The sequence below is a fragment of the Cottoperca gobio genome, chromosome 7 (assembly GCF_900634415.1).
Source record: "Cottoperca gobio chromosome 7, fCotGob3.1, whole genome shotgun sequence".
NCBI lineage: Eukaryota > Metazoa > Chordata > Actinopteri > Perciformes > Bovichtidae > Cottoperca > Cottoperca gobio.
In genome coordinates, this window is record NC_041361.1 from 13,753,040 (window position 1) to 13,772,279 (window position 19,240).

Genomic DNA, 19,240 nt, shown 5'->3' on the forward strand with positions numbered 1-19,240 from the left:
ACAAATTCAAATAATAATCAAATTGTCGCAGCTATAAAGTTACAAGTATTGCGTAAAAGAAATGCCTATGGTATGTTTTAGGTCATTTAGAAACCGTGTCATCATTACATCATTTACACACCAGGAAGCACTGGCAAGTTATTATTTATTTTATTTTCAACTGTCCATATCTCAACACTCAACAATCTGTAGGTGTTTTATGTAATGTAAAGTTTCCTAAACCTGGGCAAATAAAACCAAATCTCTCTGCATGACTAGATACCACAAGAGTAGACAAAACGTCTATTTTCTTACCGCAGGCAAGAACCAACCCTTTACAGTTGCAAAACGCTTTCCCTGCCATCACTAGATCATCGACGCACTTGTTCATCTTGATCATTTCTTTGTAGGTAACTCTGCAAGACACAGAAATATAACACAGCAATTTAATGAGCATTTCCTCGAGTTGTTAGTGCTCTGCAACCATTCAAGTCGCATTTAATAAGGCACAGGTCCATCGAAGCGTTTTCATTAAATGAAAGTTTCCCGAGGAAACGCAACATTCAGTTTGAACTTAAACACAACACCCTGACAGAGGGGACGTTCATTATACATGTAATCCCTCTTGTTTATGTTTTGACAACGGCTTCCAGCCCTCACAGCCAAATCAGCAGGGATGACAATGAAAGGAAATGGTCTTGTCAAGTGTGATTCATGCCCCCCCCCCCCCCCCCCCCCTTTTCTCTCTGCTGGTGCCAGTATACAGACTTCTCAAGTGTAGTTTGAGAAGCTGTGCTACGGCATATGTCAACTCACATTACAGACTGCCATACTTCCTATTCACAGCATCATTTTCACTGACCAACACCTTCGCCACTGAAAAGACTTGCATGAATATTACATTTCCAAACATCAAAAGGGGAAGAGAGGAGAGGTTGTGTGGGAGTAGGTTTTTTCAGTTTTATCTAAAACCATAAAAATATTAAGGCCAGTTTTTCTCGTCTGACTCAAATTTCCTCTGCTTTCATTTACTGTAATGTTTTTGCTAATGCTTTCAGCATTCACCATTAACTGCTCATCCGTAAGTTCAGAGAAACGACATAATCCTGTTAAAGACCGTTGAAATCATTTCACAGCGAGAGCATTTTTTGTCTTTTAAAATTCACACCGCGTTGCAGAGAAAATAAAAGTGCCGCATTAAAACATCCTGCTTCGTGGATGAGAGATGTTCGCGGAGTGCTCGGAAGTTCAACTTTGAACTTCAGTTGGAGTTGTTTGTCCTGGGATCCACATTTAATCTTCATAGTCGGGCAGATTTAATAAACAAATGAAAGTCTGTTTTCACAGCAAACGCAGGCAAAGATTCCTCCGCCTCTAGATACTTGGCCTAGATCCAAACTTTGACAGCATCTACAAAGACAGTTCTAAAAGTTCAGAGAAGCGCTGAGAACAGCACACGCTCAGGCCACCCAGTGTCTCTGAAAAGACTCCCCAAATGTTCTCAAGGCATAAAAGCCCGGCTATTTTGAGTCAGTAGTTTAATCTCATTTAGACTTTGGTGGTGGGGTGTATTGAATCCTTCCTGTTGCTTTGTGTCGGCTGTGACCAAAATCAAAATTGACCAGAGACAACAAAGCATTAGACATGAAGCTTTTCCTGTTAACTTAAGAGCCCAGAGTCTGTTTATGAGCCGACAGTGTTTACGAGGCTACATTATTAAGAAATGAAGTTAATGTTCAAACAACATTAGCCCAATTATGTTGCAGCTGCGGCCCCTTTGTGCCCAGACATCAGATACTTTTTTGTATTATTCTATCTCTCTTGCTGAAATAGAGTACAAGCTCAAGCTGCTCTGTAATCCAGTCAACAATTGAGGATGTTGTTACAACTGCAGCAGAAAAACACAAGAATGAGGGCAGAGAGAATAAGGGAACATGTAAAGCTCAGCAGAAACAGAAGGGGGGAAAATGGAGGGGGATGCATTCTCTGCTGGAGGGAGAAATAGACAGATATGGTGAGCCAGCGACGGATTTTCTATCACGGGCAAACACACACAGAGATATACACACATAGACAAACCATTTTTAAGTGCACAGCTAACCACCTCCAAGAAACCACATCCCATTTCTGCTTCTCTCTTTATTCCGCCCATTACAGCGGTAACAGATACGATTAGAGGAGTTTAATGAGCTCTGCAGAGATGAGCGTCTTGCTGGCTGCTCTCTGCTTCACAGCTACAGAACCCCCGGAGTTCAGCTCCACCCAGCCAATGATTTATGTTCCTGTTCTTTATCGTCAGCATGTGAATGCTGGGCTGGGACTGTAGGGGGGAATTTCGGTGGCATTATGTGCATTTGTGTACATTCCTGTAAACATGCATGTTGTATGTGCAACCTGTTTATGGTGTGTGCACCTGTGATCTATTCAGGATCGTTGAATTCAGTTCTGGGCCGTGCTGCATGCAGAATAGGGCTGCACATATTATTATTATTATTATTCATCTTGATCAATGCCCATCATTAGCCTACTGTCACGCCCACAGATAAAAAAAACTAAATATATTACCAATTTATAAATGGAGTTGAGACAAATGTTTGCATTTGAGAAAATGGATCCAGGAGATAATTCACTTTTTTGCTTGATATAAGACTTTAACGATTCATCATTTATACAAATTGTTGATAGACTAATAATCAATTTAATTCATTTGATCACAATGTAGAGTGTGGGCATGTGCGGCCTTAATGGCTCAGAATATAGTACATGCTTTGACAGGTGACAGTAACCTTTCTGCCAGGTGGTCAAGTCAAGTTTATTACAGCATCACAAGATTGTTACCCTCAAGGAAAACCTGCATAAACATTCCTATCAGGAAAGGAATGGGAGACATTTCAATCACTGGTGCATGAGGTCTGTTTGCTTGCTGAAATATTTAGTTTTTTAAATTAGTTTTTATTCATGTATCTCTTTGGGGGACAACAGTATTAATGCATATTGTATGACGATGCTTATTGTGTCTAGTTTTCAGTGACAGTATTTGTTTCCTTTTGATGGCCCGCCTTCAGATTTCCCACCAGTCTTCACATTCGAAACCCAGAGAACTTCTGAAAACACTTCAAACATCATCTGATCACACATTATATGTCGAGCCGTTATAACATAATTTAAGGCGGTGTTGAACGTACCCTCATGAGACATAGCTAAGCATGAACACATCACATTCCTATCAGGTTATAGATTTTCACTCTAACAGGCTTAAAATTGATAGAAATGTAAAGATTGCGGTGTCTGGGAGCGTTTCAACAGGAGAGCTGTAAACAACACAGATGAGCAGTACGCCAGTACGGTGGTGTTTTATTGTGATCATTAGGGGGCAGTGTTGTATAGCACTACCACCAAGCCAGATCATTTACTCTGTCGAAATGCTTTTGGATGCTGCATTTCCTTTTATTAAAATCTATGGTGTAAAATGATTCACTAACTACTCCACTTAGGTCAGTACTGATGTCTCTGATTTCAACATAACTCACCTCTGGTCAGTTTTAACCATTTGATCCTTTGCATATTGTTTCCAGCCTTCATGTCTTCAGTCACTCGTCTGCAGCCGCTTCAGAGTCGTGGTCTTGGTCAAATGTTTAAATCAATAAAACCTACAAATTTGCAAGTATATCTTCTGCTCTTTCTGTTTCAGAGCTTCAGAGCCGAACAGTTTGCCTAAAACCAATATTATGTTAATGATGTAATTTATGATTTCACACATACTTGAATATGGATTTCTTTTTATCTTTAAAGCCTTTATAGCCCATCTGTTCAATATGCCAGATGTTTTAGAAGTGCAAACTGTATTTAATTATGCCCACATGTACCAGGGTTCCAGTTCATTTGTTTCACCTTAATGAACACTAAAGGAGACGTCCCTGGCTGGAATTCAACCCCATAATGTGGCTATTGGATACGTTGATGCAAAAAAAGATAAAAAAACCCCAAAAAAAACAGGCCAAACTAAATAATAATGTGTCTGTGGCAGAAAACAGTGAGCAATTAAAATAATAATAATAATAATTAAACATGGTATGTTGCCCACTCTCATTGATGAATACTGAGTGAATGAACTCTTAAGTTAATTTTATTAATTATACTGGCTTTTCTTTACAAGTCTCAAAGGAGAGAAAGAAAAAACCTGCTTGGATATAAGTAATTAATCAATCATAGGACAAATTAAGCTACACATTATTATAAACAATACCATCTTTGAGAGATGTAATGAATAGACCTTCAGTACCGAAACCTAAAACAATTACTAACTTGCCCCATAGTTTTTTTCATTAGCGGTTATCAGTACTATGCATGTGCAACTCTCAACGATGACAAGAAAGTGAGACAATTTAAATAATGAGGAAATAAATATTTCATAATATTTGCTTAAACTGTTCATAATTCCTTCTCTAATATCTATTTTACATTGCTGTGGAAACATCTCATTCAAACAACTATATTTATTCAAGTTTCTCACTAAAAACTACATTTTACAAGATTAAGTTTTTAGCACATCATGATAATGTTATATTTTTACCATCACCCAATACTACCTTTTACTGAATAAAGTTTGAACGCATCATAATTGAACTCAATGCAATATCTGCTCCGTTGGCTATTAACTCCATTATTTAGCCAAGCAGGACTGCTAACAGCTAATGCTAACTAGCTGCCCACAATGTAGCATTATCAGGGATCAACATTAAGCATTAAAGCATTAATTCACAATCTGAACTTAAACATACACTACTTTCTAACATAGGGAGTAAAATGTCCCTTCTTCCAAAATGCATTTTAGTTAATCAACACAATTAACAGTTTAAATGTACAACTACAACTGTACACTACTTCACATACTGCGTACACAAACTAGCTGGCTTGGCTCATCCAAGTTCTTCATTTGAACTTGGGTGAGTACGACCTTGTACAGCTCAGTGAATAGCAGCAAATGCAAGTCTGACAACAGAAACCTCAGAAATGGATTTTGGCTCATCTCTCTCCATATTTCTCAACGTTTCTCCAAGATTTCATGTGTGCTGCGAACAATTCCCATGAAATAAGCCCCTTTTATCTTGACTTTAGCCTGCCTGCTGCACCTTATCCTATTAGGTTTGCTGCATACATTTTTTTTGTCAAACATTTTTCATCGGTAGTGATGTTATTTCCCCTGGTACCCAGAGTTCTCCCCACTGAAGCAATAAAGGCCTGACGGGGTGCCACTTTGGCCTCGCGTCCTTATTGTTGTGCTGCTCCTGCTCCATAGAAAGACATGTAAGGCACTTTGAAATGTGCCTATGCTGGCGAGACACTAATGGGAAGAAAGAAAGAGATGACAGAAAGTGTGAGGGTTGACATTTTTCTTTTTCTTTGCATCAATTGTAACAGAACTACTGCAATTTTATCTTTCTTTTTCCTTCTCACTTCCATACCTGCCTCTTTTTCAACAGCTTTCAGATTTGCTGAAGGCGAGCTGTAGGGGAAATCTATTTCAGTTTGCAGATGAAGATTGCTGAGACGCATGGATGAAACATCTTTTTAGAAAAGTGTTGGTTGTGTGCTGGTTAATAGCTTGTCTCTGAAATGATGTGTGATGCTTTCAAACCATTTAGTTGTGCTTTGTTGCTTTAAATGCTTAATGATCACAGTATTGGAAACTGGACAATCAATATTTGATGTTGAATATACAGGGGGTGTGTGTGTGTGTGTGTGTGTGTGTGTGTGTGTGTGTGTGTGTGTGTGTGTGTGTGTGTGTGTGTGTGTGTGTGTGTGTGTGTGTGTGTGTGTGTGTGTGTGTGTGTGTGTGTGTGTGCACATCGTACTGCAGCCAAATATCTATATTGATTAATGTGCAGAGTGTAGCTTTTATGATCAATGGCTATGAATTCTAATTTTATCAATGATGTTTAAACTACAGTAGCAATTTGTCAAATGTGTTAGTTTTTATAATGATTTCATCATTCATACAACAATGAAGCCTTTTCATTTCCCATGCAGTAAATAAATGGATAACCTGCTCAAACTGTAAGATATATTTAAATGTATGACATGCGCTCAGTGGCCGCTTTATTAGGCCAACCTGTAAAATATAATGCAATCAAATGCAACAGCTCAGCCATAAGTTCTACCTTCACAAAGACAATAATGTTCATTGTAGATGTCAAAGAGGTGTTCATTTAACTATATGTTTATTATTGAGTTTGTAGTTTCCAGGTTGTTGAACTGGACTAAATAATATTGTTTGCTCTATACGACCACAGTGAAAAACAGCATCACATTTTTCAAAAGCCATTCTTCAAAATGCTTGTTTTGCTCAACTAGAAGAATGCTTTGGAATTCAAGTATACCAATTATACAAGTGAAGTGAATTTTTGGCGTTTAAAAATGAAAACAAATAGTTGCAGATTAATTATCTGTCGACTAATTAATCGATTAATAGACTAATTGTTTCAGCTCCAGGAGTTTCTAATGTTTTGCTCACCCCATTTAAAAACATGAGTGGGGAAGCAACACTTTGATGAATGTAACACAGCTTGTGAGTGCCTGCAGGTTCAGTAGTTGGACAGTAGATGGCACCAAGAGTAAGCAGCTGAAATCTGAAGAGGCTCCATACAGCTGGTTACCACTATAGGATAAATATGCTGAAAGTATCAGGAAGAGAAAATGTGGCCTTTTTGAATCAACCACAAGAAGAGATGTGTAAGAACACGCACCAGCTTACTGTAGTCCATGAAGTGTTGCCCTGTGTTTAGAGCGGTGAACTGGCTGGAGTGTCTGTGAACTCGAGCGACAACCAGCTCACTCACGTATTCAAACATCTGGTCTGCTCAACTCTCACCGCGAGGGGACACACTCTTCCTCTTCTGCCCCCTTTCTCTCTTCTTATCTCTGCCGCCTTTGGTGCCGACTTGTCACATTTCCTACTCAAAGCTTGTTTTCTTGGAAATGTCAGCTACGGTGAAAGATTTTCTTTGGTTATGTAACACATTAATCTATGCTCTCGCTCTTTTTGTTTTTGTTTTTTGCGTGGGCTTTTGTGTGTGTGAAAGAGGCTTTACATCCTGAAAAGACCCTATCCAGATTCTAGGTCTAAAATCATCCTACTCTAGGATTTACTAGGTTGGATTTCCTAATTTGGCAGACATGTGCCAGTGCATTATTCCAGCAGAACACAAGATTTAATGCTTCAGAGTCTATCAGATGACCTCTTGAAAGAAGGTCGATCCTTGATCACTGCACCTCTGTCTCCCTTTTATAACTGACAAAGCTGTAAGCTTGAGGTTTTAGCAAAACGCTGGAAAGATGGGTAATGAGACATTAGGGGTTAGTGTAGCAGCTCATGAAAAATACAAAAGATACTTTGCTGAAAAGACACACAAATATGGAAATTGGTCTTTCTCCCACTCTTTCATTTATCCAACATTTCCACCATGTGGGTGGCCTCGGAAATAGTTGTGGTGACCTTTCAAAGACATAAGGGAATAATGGTGAATGGAAGAGGGTTGAGGAAGTCTGTGTGTGTGTGAGTGTGAGGGAGTGTGTGAGAAGGAGGAAATGCAGTAGAGCTGGCTTTAAAAAAAAAAAAAAAAATGTTTAAGCTTTGCTGGAGAGGAAACCTGGAAGGAGAGGTTTGCCAGGGACACAAGGGCAAGAACAGGGAAACAAAAACAGGATGGCTCTCAGGCCGACATGGAACATTCTGGACCAGAAAGGGCGTTGACAGAGAAAGTCAGTGACAGTGTGACAGTAGAAAACATCGTTCTTCCACTGTGCTATCTCTGTTGTTCCTGCTCAGAAAGAGACTGACAATACATCCACAAAGGAAGAAGAGATGCGTGTGTGTAATGGCGCTCTGGTATTGAAAGCATTTTATGATGCACTTAAGCCTGCCTGCACTCTGATACAGAGGCCATATAAAAAGCTTTAATTTTTTTTGCTTTTTAACTGTCCTTTGTAATTCACCAGATTAATGGCTGATATTTTAATTACCTTAAAATTCAAATCAAACCAATGCTATGTATGTTAACTGACTTTTTATTGTTGTGTCTCCTTCTAGCTGTGCAGTCTCTAAACAGCCTCAATGACCAGATTGCAAACTTCATGGTGACTGGACCCAAGCCCCTGGAGCAGGAGCCGCCTGTCTTTACTCCTCCAGAGAAGGAGCCACTGCAGAAGTCCATGACCCTGATGAGGCACCTCCTCGTGGATGCTCAGGTACAAGAAACAGTACATGCATTGGCTCACAAGAAGGCAGGAGGAGCTAGAGAAAGACGGACTCATCACTGACAAAATGGTTGTAAGAGACAAGTTGGGGGATTCAGCTCCCCAGGTCTGACTTCACCTGGGAGTTAAAGGGTGGCTGGTATTACTGGCTGTGCATGGAGAATCTCTATCTCTTACGCTCAACTACTCGCTTTGCACTAGTGGTGTAAATCACAAGTTTCATCACGAGACAACATTATAGCGATTCTTTGGACAACCACACAATACGATTTTGATTTATGGGCCTGCGATCGATATGAGACCTCGTACGCCCTTTTAACACATAACTCACAAAAGGATTATGTGAAATAAGCATGTGACCTGTTTTTGACCCCCTCAAACAATCGCAATCTATCGACGAGCAAAAACAGAATAGTTCAAATCCAAACAATACCCAACTCTACTGGTTGGTCACACCAGCATTTATAACGGTAAAATGTCCAGGCACTCAAAAACAATTCAGATACTTGATGAATGATTCAGGTCAGCTGCTCGTTCCAGCTTCTCAGATTTGCTTTTTAAATACTAGACTAAATGATTAAGTGCTTGATGAATATTAAAACATAATTAGAAAAGAATCATTAGTTGCAGACCAAATGTGCAATGCAGTGAAGTCGTACGTAATCCACTTTATATATTGCCGGATAATTCCATTTTGGAGAACTAAGGTCAAAAAAAGACACTTGAATTTGTGAAATCACAACAGAGAACCCCCTAGTTTGTGCCAATACCTGGCAGACTTGTCGTGTAGGAGTAGACTTCATGCTTCATTTTGCACCAGTGCAAATTGTTTGTGAAGACACAGAATGCTATTTCAGAGCAGCTCCGGCAAAGGGCCTCAGATGAAATGAAAATATTGACTTTGTGTAATAGGGGCGCAACAACAAGGTTACAGTTCCTCCATCAGAGTCAATTGCCACTTAAATTCTCTCAGTGTGATGACAGATTCCCTGAACAGAAAAAAGTGTTAGAAAGTATTCTAACAGCTAATGTGTTTTTCTTGCCACCAGGGGGGTTATTCAGAGTTGACTCTCGTGTGCTTAAAATGAATGTTTGAGGATTGGTGTTTGTGGACTTCTAGCGTGGCAACTTTAGTTAATAAATGAATTTTCTGAACCACTATTGTTGCGTCCAATAGAGATGATGGAGACATGACATTATTGGCAGCCTCGCTCCTACATCTCACTCCCTCCATTCTTATCCTTTTGCTGCGCTCATGTTCTTGCTGATGGTTTCACCTTAGTGAGGAGGTTGATGAGAGGCTGGATTCCTATGAGCTCCAATTACGAGAGGGAGGATGCAGCCAGTTGAAGTGGCAGTGTCAATAGTGTGATTGAGCTGTTTGCGCTTTAATGAGCGTAAGCTTGTTGTGTTGATTTGTTACTGTTTCATTTGTATTTCTTCACACAAATTCATTTATACTGAAAGAATGTACTGTACTATGATCCACAATGTAACAGATGCTAAATAAAAATACTCTTGAACTCTAATCCACAACAAGGTTGCAAAGCTTTAAGTGCTTCCTGGTTATCCATTTTTATATGCTATCTTTTATACAAAACTAAACTGGGTTACACAGATCCTAACAACGTACCTACTTAGCATTTATGTCCCTATGATTCTCAGTGTTTTGTCTACTTCTTTGTGAAGCTAAAAAGCGTGTTTAATGCTCAAAGCTCAAGGAAAATCCACCGCAACGCCAAGACAGGAGACGTAGAGACTAAGTGACTGCTGACTGACATTGAACGCTCCTTTCTCCTTATTTTTTTACTTTATCACTTTATCTCTCATTTCCTCTAAAAGACAGGTAGCCATCTTTGTTTGAACAACACAGCAGGCTCTGTCTTATTACTTTACTCATAGTCCAGGTGCTTCTCGTTCTGTCAGCACTTTATTTATGTCATAGGAAATGTCATAAAGCAAGTGACTGTCAGTGTGTGTGTGTGTTTGTGTGTGTGTTTTGTCAGGTTCAACCTGTAGTGTGTACCAGATGGTGATGGCAGAAGAGATAACATTCATGTCCAAAATATAAGATAATTAAATATATACCGTATTTTCCGCACTATAAGGCGCACTTAAAAGCCTTTAATTTTCTCAAAAAGCGACAGTGCGCCTTATAATCCGCAGCGCCTTATATATGGATTAATTCTGGTTGTGTTTACTGATCTCGAAGCGATTTTGTGTGGTACACGGCGCTCTGTCAAAATGCTTTAGTACGACTTTGGTAAACTACAAAGCCGCACCGCTTGCAGCATTACGGCTACCGTAGTCCGCGTCGCGGAGTAATACATACTGTGCTTCACCATAATATATATAGTGTGTGTGTGTGTGTGTATAAGGACCCCAAAATGGCACCGGTCAAGAGACACGCCTACGACGCGGACTTCAAGCTCAAGGCTATCAGTCACGCAGCAGAACATGGGAATAGAGCAGCTGCGAGAGAATTGAACATCAATGAATCAATGGTACGGAAGTGGAGGAAGCAAGAAGATGACCTGCGCCAGGTAAAGAAGACCACACAGAGTTTCCGAGGGAACAAAGCGAGATGGCCAGAGTTAGAGGACAACATTGAACAGTGGGTTATTGAACAGAGAGCAGCGGGTAGAAGCGTCTCTACCGTCTCTATTCGACTGAAGGCAACAGCGTTAGCACGGGACATGAATATCAATGACTTTCGAGGCGTTCCTTCTTGGTGCTTTCGTTTTATGAAAAGACGTAATCTCTCCATCCGCACACGAACTACCGTCTCGCAGCAACTGCCAAAAGATTACGAAGAAAAGATGGCCACTTTCCGCGCATACTGCAAAAACAAGATCACTGAAAAAAAGATCCGGCCAGAGCACATCACCAACATGGACGAGGTTCCCCTCACCTTTGATATCCCCGTGAACCGCACCGTGGAGAAAACAGGGACCAGAACGGTGTCTATACGCACCACAGGGAACGAGAAGTCATCCTTCACTATAGTTCTCGGTTGCCAGGCTAATGGCCAGAAACTTCCACCCATGGTCATTTTTAAGAGGAAGACTTTGCCAAAAGAAAAGTTTCCAGCCGGCGTCATCATCAAAGCTAACCCGAAGGGCTGGATGGACGAGGAAAAGATGAGTGAGTGGCTGAAAGAAATTTACGTCAAGAGACCGGATGGCTTTTTCCACAAATCTCCGTCCCTATTGATCTGCGACTCCATGCGCGCCCATCTCACCGATGTTGTCAAAAACAAAGTGAAGCAAACTAATTCGGAGCTTGCCATCATTCCGGGTGGATTAACTAAAGTACTCCAGCCGCTAGATATTGGTGTCAACAGGTCGTTCAAAGTTAAACTGCGAGCTGCGTGGGAGCAGTGGATGATAGAAGGCGAACACACATTCACCAAGACAGGGAGACAGCGCCGGGCGACTTACGCTACTATCTGCCAATGGATCGTGGATGCCTGGGCTAAGGTATCAGTCTCAACTGTGGTCCGAGCTTTCACGAAGGCCGGAATCATCACTGAACTGCCAGGTAACAGCAACGACACTGACTCGGATAATGACGAGAGGGAACCGGGCATGCTGGATGCCGTAATCGCCGAACTGTTAAACTCGGACACTGAAGATGAAGAATTTGAGGGATTTGTGGACGAGGAATGAACTGAAATAAGTATACCGGTAGTTATTATATTATATTATATTATATATTTATATAGTTATTCTTATAGTATAAGAATAAGAGTGTATTGTGTTGTATTTTACGTGTTACAACTGAACAATGTTGAGAGTTATTGTGAACACATTTAATAAAGTTTGACTGACTGATTTATCTGACTGTTTTGTTTCGCTTAATGCGCCTTATAGTCCGGTGCGTTTTATATATGAAAAAAAATTGAAAATAGACCATTCATTGACAGTGCGCCTTATAATCCAGTGCGCTCTATAGTGCGGAAAATACGGTAGTAATTTGGGGGTTTCTGTGGTCATGGAAAACCTGGAAATGTTACAAACCTGGAAATGTGCTGTCTAGACATTTGATGCTTGGATAAATAACTTGCATCCATGATATTTTTAAAAGTTTATTCATTAATGTTCATGAACATTTCTCACAATGTAGTTTTGACAGTTTAATGCCACGTCCAAATGACAAATTCCCTGATTACTCAAATCCCCAAGAAAACACAAGAACTGGCAAATCCAAATGATCAGTTTAATAACAAAATGAAACATTTTAATCTAGACACACATATGTAGGTGGTTAGCATTCTTTTTAAATTGGAAACATATTAATAATAATAATAATAATAATAATAATAATAATAATTGTAGCTAAGGCTCCAGTAAACACAATGTTTTAAACAATGTTGAATATTGTGTCTCGTATTTGGCTGAAATAATGCCGAATAATTAAAAGTGCAAGAAGTTTAAAAAAATCTATGTTGCTCAAGTGGTATCCTAGACTTAGCATGGGGCACTGGAAAAAACGACACATGGATGATTTGGATACTTTGATAACACTATGTGATTTATAATTTTCCCCCAAATCCGTTTTTAATCATGTACGATATCGGTACAATAAGTACTGAAATTGCAACAGATTAGTTTTTGTGCCGTGATCAAATGAAATTGGTTGCCACTTTATTTGGTTTATTCCTTTTTGTTATTCAGAAAACATATTGAGCTAGTTGACCATAAATCTCTGAAAAACTTTATCTTCCTTCACCTTTCTCAACTTTATCCGGACCTATCGTTAGAACATGGCACCACTATTGTCCTGCATCAGACATCTCACTGCAGAGCGGCTCCGGTGTGAATCTGTCTTTTCCTCCACGGGCCCATCTGCTGTGTATCCTGCAGTCAAGCTGGGAGGAGATTGGCTGCTGAGCTTTTGCCACCGACCCTTTCTCTAAGTCCCCTTCCCGTGCTGTACCCGGCTGTGACTACATTAGCGGTGCTGTCAGTCATCAGTGGAGGGGAACGGGGGAAGGAAAGGGAGAGTTTGAGCACGGGGGGGACATGGACGCAGATTGGAGGCCATTAAAGGTGACTTTGACAGTGACTGAGTGGAGATTCTGATAAATAAGACCCATAAGACCCCCTCCGTCCTCCACTCTGCTCTAATCATCAGTGGAGAGCTGCAGACACGTCTGTCACTCCTACACTTAAAGCAAAGCAAATTCATGTGTCTTACTTTAAAAAGTTTCACAAAATTAAAAGAGTAAAAAAAAGAAAAATGAATGTAGAAACATATTGGATCAATATTTTTTGTAATGAAAGTTTCATAAAGAGGCAGTTGTGAACCCTTTTGTAATATGTATTGAGCACAGAGCAAATCAATATTGCTTACGTTGCTGGCTATTCTGGAGGATCAATATTGTACGGCTGTATTTTGTACAAACTTATCTTTGCCAGTAAGTTTAGTTTAACAGTCTTCTTTTTCTGAACTCTGCGACATAATGCAGTATTATTTAAATCTGAAAACATTTGTTGTATAGAAGTATATGGATGGTAATTTTAAATAAAGCTACACTAATCAATATTTTCATATAAAATTGATTATAGTAGGTCGAATGGAAATGTGTAATGTACTTGGCTCCATGTAGCGTTCTTGTGTGTTTTATACTCTTTGTTTTGGTTTGACGCTTCGCAACGTCTGCTTCAGTGTCAACGCTCTGGATGTGTAAATAGGCAACGGTTTTCTAACATGTTCATGCCGTACATGTCTATTGCATGTATCAACGTTTTACGTTGTTAAAAAATGCCAATGTTGCGATTTACTGTTTGTTCTGCTGCCCCCACGTGGCCAAAAACATTTAATACTGCTAACATGACAGAAAATGCTAAAGTAAGAATCCCCTTATCTATACTTACTGGATAGCTCAAATGCTGTGTTCAAATTAATATTTCAATACAAAGAACTGACTTCCACATATATTAGCCAATAGTGCAGGACCTGTGCTCAGGGTCATGGAAGAGCGCAGGTTGTCCACAGTCTCAGAGGACTGGGGGGAGGTGCTGTAGAGAGAGTGAGTGTGTGATAGGTCAGTCTGTCCCTCTCCGACTAGGGCCTCAGCTGGCCTTTCAGAGCACGGCTCTTACCCATGCATAATACATCACCTTGGTCCCATCTGCCCTCTCACCCCTTCCTCTGACTCCACCAGGCCTGTCTAATAGGCCCTGCTCCAATAAGGGAGAGCCAGATATGCTGCCAAGGAGTGTTTCTTGGGTGTCACTCTGCCGTCCAAACATCCAGCGGTGTTTTCAAAATACTAGAATTAGCTCAACCGAGTTCACGGCATCAGTGTGTTGTTTGAATTTGAAACGATTCTATCTAAGCCAAAGAAGCTTGAACTTGAAACGTTAAATTGTCGGTGCGAGATGGATGATATTACGCCTCTATGTGTTCGTTGAGCAGATAGAAAATGGCAGCTTATCTTGTAAGGAATACATTTAAAACCATTTCATTATGGGAATACAGTTCCAAATGTTTCCTGCGGAGAAAAGAGCTCTGTCATAGTGAAAAATAATGGTATAGGAATTGTCATGAGTCGGTAGGAAATAATATAATAATATGATAAGAAACTTGAACTCTGACGATCCATGTGGTTATACTTTATGTTATGCAGTTGGTGTCAATATTTGGACACACAGAATGTTTTCTGAAGTTTACACAATAGTAAACATATTAAATTACAAAAACATAATCCGCTTTCATTTGTGTTATCAGCTGTTTAGACCACAAATGAAACGTGTTAAGAAATGGCAAGGAGCTGCATTGATGAAGTGCAATCCAAGAAAGGCTGGTTTGAGTTCCAAGATCCATGAATTTGAAAACAACCGGTGATTAAAACCGTTATAAAAACCCTCAATAAAGCAGTCTCATGTAAAAATCATTGTTTCTGTGACGCTGTTGGGCTGCTGCTAATGTTTGCTCAGCTTGTTAATATGGTAACTTAAGATCCAGATCATCCTGTTAAAATATATAGTTTAAAAATGACCAAGATGTACAAAGTGTATCGTAAAAATGTAGCTCAGAACTGGATATGAAGTCAGTTTATGGCAGCCTCTTGCAGACAAACACAACGCTGATGCATGCACAAAGGGAAGAAGACGCCACTACAGGAAGCCATATGAAACCTATATCTCTAGGTTTGAAAATTGTGCATAATGTAAGTGCACATCACAACAGAATATATAACAAAAGTTGATGCATAAATGTTCCATATTATACCTTTTAAATATGGCTGATCTGACGCTTAAAACCTTCTTTTTTTTTATATTATATGATGGAAAGCTCACATCAACTATCACCAGTTTAATGTGGATTTCATATACAGTATAGAGAGCTAGACTAGCCTCACTATATGCTGTTGCCTGACGTGTGGTAAATAGTTCTCTCAGCTCGTGACCGTCCTACATCAGAGTAAAACCTTCATCATAGTGAAAGAAACGACTATTACAAAAGTCTCAGAATGAGTGAATGAGCTGTCATTACCTGTATCAACAGACCACCATTAGAGAACAATTGGACATGTAGATACTATCACATACTATTATCGCTGATACATCAGCACCAGCTCATCTGTCAGCTGATGAGTAACAAGAAAGGTCGTACACCAGAGAGCACATTTATTTCTCTACTGTAAAAATGTTCTGCTTATTTCATATCTTGGTCATCATTTCTTTATAACCACATTCATGGAATCCTTATCACAAATGTTCTTTTATGTCATATGCACTATTTGAATAACGGTGTCTTTCGGGCTGTTGTCTGAAGTTCAAAAAGAGCTCTCTAGTATTCTGAATGATTTGAACGTTTTGTTTGTTGATTTGAGCTTGCTGTATTCTGTATGAGTCATGTTTGGGGTACGTAGTGTGTTTGGACATGTTGTGCTAACATCCTTGAAATCCCTATTTCAGTAAATACTTTCCCACAGCAGAGGTATGTGGGGACACAGACTCTTTCCACTGACCGTACATCTAAAGAACCATTACATGGAATAAATGATGGCATGTTTCAAGCGAGCTCTCTGCGATGAAAACTGAAAGTGACTATTCTATTGATTTGAGAGGTGCACTTAACGGAGTAAAGGAGAGAGAGCTGATGATTGTGCAAGACTTTAACACACTGCACAGTTCCCAAGCCCTACTCTCAACAAGCTTTAACCCTTTCCATCAGAGGTCAAGATCCGGCTCTAACAAACGCATGCACAAGCTATGGGAATAGTGCCACAACATGGCTAATAGGCTGCATTGATCCAGAATGCAATGCCATGACATTTTGAGACTAGGTCTCCAAATGCAGTTGGAGCAATGACTAACTGTCCTTTCCGGTCTCCTGAGAGAGGGAAAGATAAATGTGGATCCTTCAAGGTGAAACGCAAGCGTGAGGTCAGATTCGATCAAACCGCTAAGTAAAGGCATTTAACCCAGAACAAAATGTTTTCAGATTGTAGATTAGGCTTGAAATGCCGGACTTGTCCTCCCCAGAGAAATGACTTTATTGGTTCCCTAAATCACTCGCGTTTGATTTCGGTATTGAGTGAGAAGGACGCTTTGGCTTGTTGTGGCTCTATCGAATGGTTGTTAACCCCGTGTGGGATTGTCTGCGAAGACATACAGGACCTGTGTTAGGCTGTAAATTGTTACAGATAAAAAGGCATCATAACAACCAAAGCTAACATATTTAGTTTATACGCTACACTGCTACACTGAGTATGTGGCTTAATCACAGGACAAATACTGTACCTTTTTTTACCTTTTGATGAAAATGCACCTTTATCAGACACATGGTTTTTATTTCTTTTCTGCTGTGAATGCGTTTGGTAATGACGGAGTATTATATGCTTTTAGACCGTACGACTCTCAGGCTGCATAACAATGCATTTATTGTTGTGGCTAATGGCCCGTAATACAGAACTCGCAGGAAATTCAATCTACTCAATAATTTATCCTTTCGGGTATAAGAGTAGATATTTTTGCATAACTGGTCATTGCTAGGCAACGTGGCTTGTTTGACATGCACTGTCACAGGCAGCCATTTTCATGGTTAAATCTATGTTTTGCTTATTAAAGTTTCTTGGCTTGTCATGGTAGAAAGAAACCTTTATCTCAAGCGCATGTTTGTGCGCTCTGGCACTGTTTTAAAGATGTGAAGCCACTTCTTAAGGTTAAACTTAGAAGATCACAAACTAAGAGGAGCCGCCAACCACTGGATGATTGCGTCAGTAGCCTGCTGGTCACAATGGATAAGTGCTCTCCCTCTTCATGTGGAGAATCATTTCTGTCTCGGTGAGGCCGGCCCACGTCAGATACAACACTCTCCTAATCTAACGTGCTCATCTATTGATGCAGTCTAAGTGGAAACCACAGTTGACGGGACTGCTGCCTCAGTTGTGTGTGTGTGTGTGTGTGTGTGTGTGTGTGTGTGTGTGTGTGTGTGTGTGTGTGTGTGTGTGTGTGTGTGTGTGTGTGTGTGTGTGTGTGTGCGCGTGCACACAGAGCTGTACGTTTAATATGGAAACAGGCCATCACAAGATTATTCTGATGGTAAAAATGGGAGATATAGTTGAAGCTAGTTTATTTGTTGTTGTGTTTTGCTCCCTCTCGGTTTCCTCGTGTTGTATTCTTCATATTACCTCGCAGAACCAGCCGTCTCCCAAGATCAAAGTCTTTGCCCTCAATTGTGAACGGGGGTTTCAGAGCTATATTGCCTCTGACTCAGATGTGTGCTGTATTCATGGCTACACTGTTTAGTGGTCATGACTATTGGGTGTGTGGCTGTTGGTGAAAAATGCTTTTATAGAGCATTGGTCTCATGTTTGTGTATATGTGCGAATAAGCACTTGAAGTCGCCACTATCTCCATAACTTGCAACAAGCGATGTGCACTACAGATGACTGCTCTGACATTTTCCTTGTCTTTGTGCCAACCTAAATTAACTTTGACTTTGTATTTAACTGTCAGTGCGGCGCAGTATCCCTGGTAACAGCAGGTCGTATTAAGTTTACAAGACTTTAGAAAAGTAAATCAAACTAATGAGCTCAGAAGGTGTAATGTAGATTGTAAAGTTTGAAATGTGCTTTATGCGTGAGTTGGCTCATTACAATAGCTCTTCCTTCTTGTCCTGCCCTTGCACAGTGGGAGTCTTGTTTAGCACAGTACACTTCATTGGCCTGATAATTGGAGGATGCTTATTACAAGACAACCTCCTCCCGTTTGGAATACATGCTTTTAGAAAATAAGAAACCCTTTGATTAACACATGGTTGTAATATTGCTACTTTGCCAGCGTTGTCAAAGTGTGACACTGTGGGCCCCCCTTCAGACAAAAGTGAGACACCTGCAATACCACCCCTTTTGTTATTGTTATCATATTTCACTTCGAGCAGGACGTGTGAAGTTGCCTTGTAGTCAGTGAGTTAGCTGTGGGGCTCTTTTGGCCTTTAATTGCTTACATTTTGACAAATTGTCCCCATTAAACATCTGCCAAAGGAACTATTAGCAGTCGAAGACATTTGTAAACGTGATGATTCTTAAGCAAGTTGTCAAGTTATAAGGAAAGTCTTTTTTCTATTATTTATAAGCTGATTTATACACCTATTCGTGATGGACTTTTGAGATAATGATAACCTCAGAAAGTGTGATTTGAACGTTAAATCTAAATATGTCTATCAGACAGATCTGTGTGTTCAGACTTGACTGAATAATGTACAAACTTTTGACCTTGCAGCATTTGGGCGCTATGGTTTTTAAAGCAGTTTAATCGCCTCCACGAGCCTCTCTTGATTAGCGGGCTAAATGTGGGCCGAACTACACTAAAACGTCTAGTTGCTTTTAGAGCACCAGCAGGCACTTATCCCTTGCACCTCAGCTCCTTTGGGGGGGGGGGGGGGGGGGGGGCTCACGGTTTGAAAACCTCAGTGCTGAGGAACAAAATGTACTTTGTATCACTTTCATGAATGTCTCTACACCAACCTTTAGATTGATATTGGATGT

General features: G+C 40.1%; 1 protein-coding gene across 5 annotated transcripts in view; it reads left to right on the forward strand.

Annotated features, from left to right (window-relative positions):
* The window catches only part of LOC115010420 (kazrin-like), a 157,654-nt gene that overhangs the window by 10,645 nt on the left and 127,769 nt on the right, over positions 1–19,240 (forward strand). For all 5 annotated transcript variants that reach the window (XR_003832468.1, XR_003832469.1, XM_029434948.1 and 2 more), the window contains exon 2: positions 8,069–8,226. Coding sequence is in view for 3 of the 5 variants with exons in the window: in XM_029434948.1 (XP_029290808.1) it covers positions 8,069–8,226 (158 nt within the window). In the remaining 2 variants the exon portion in view is untranslated. The remainder of the gene's footprint in view (positions 1–8,068; positions 8,227–19,240) is intronic.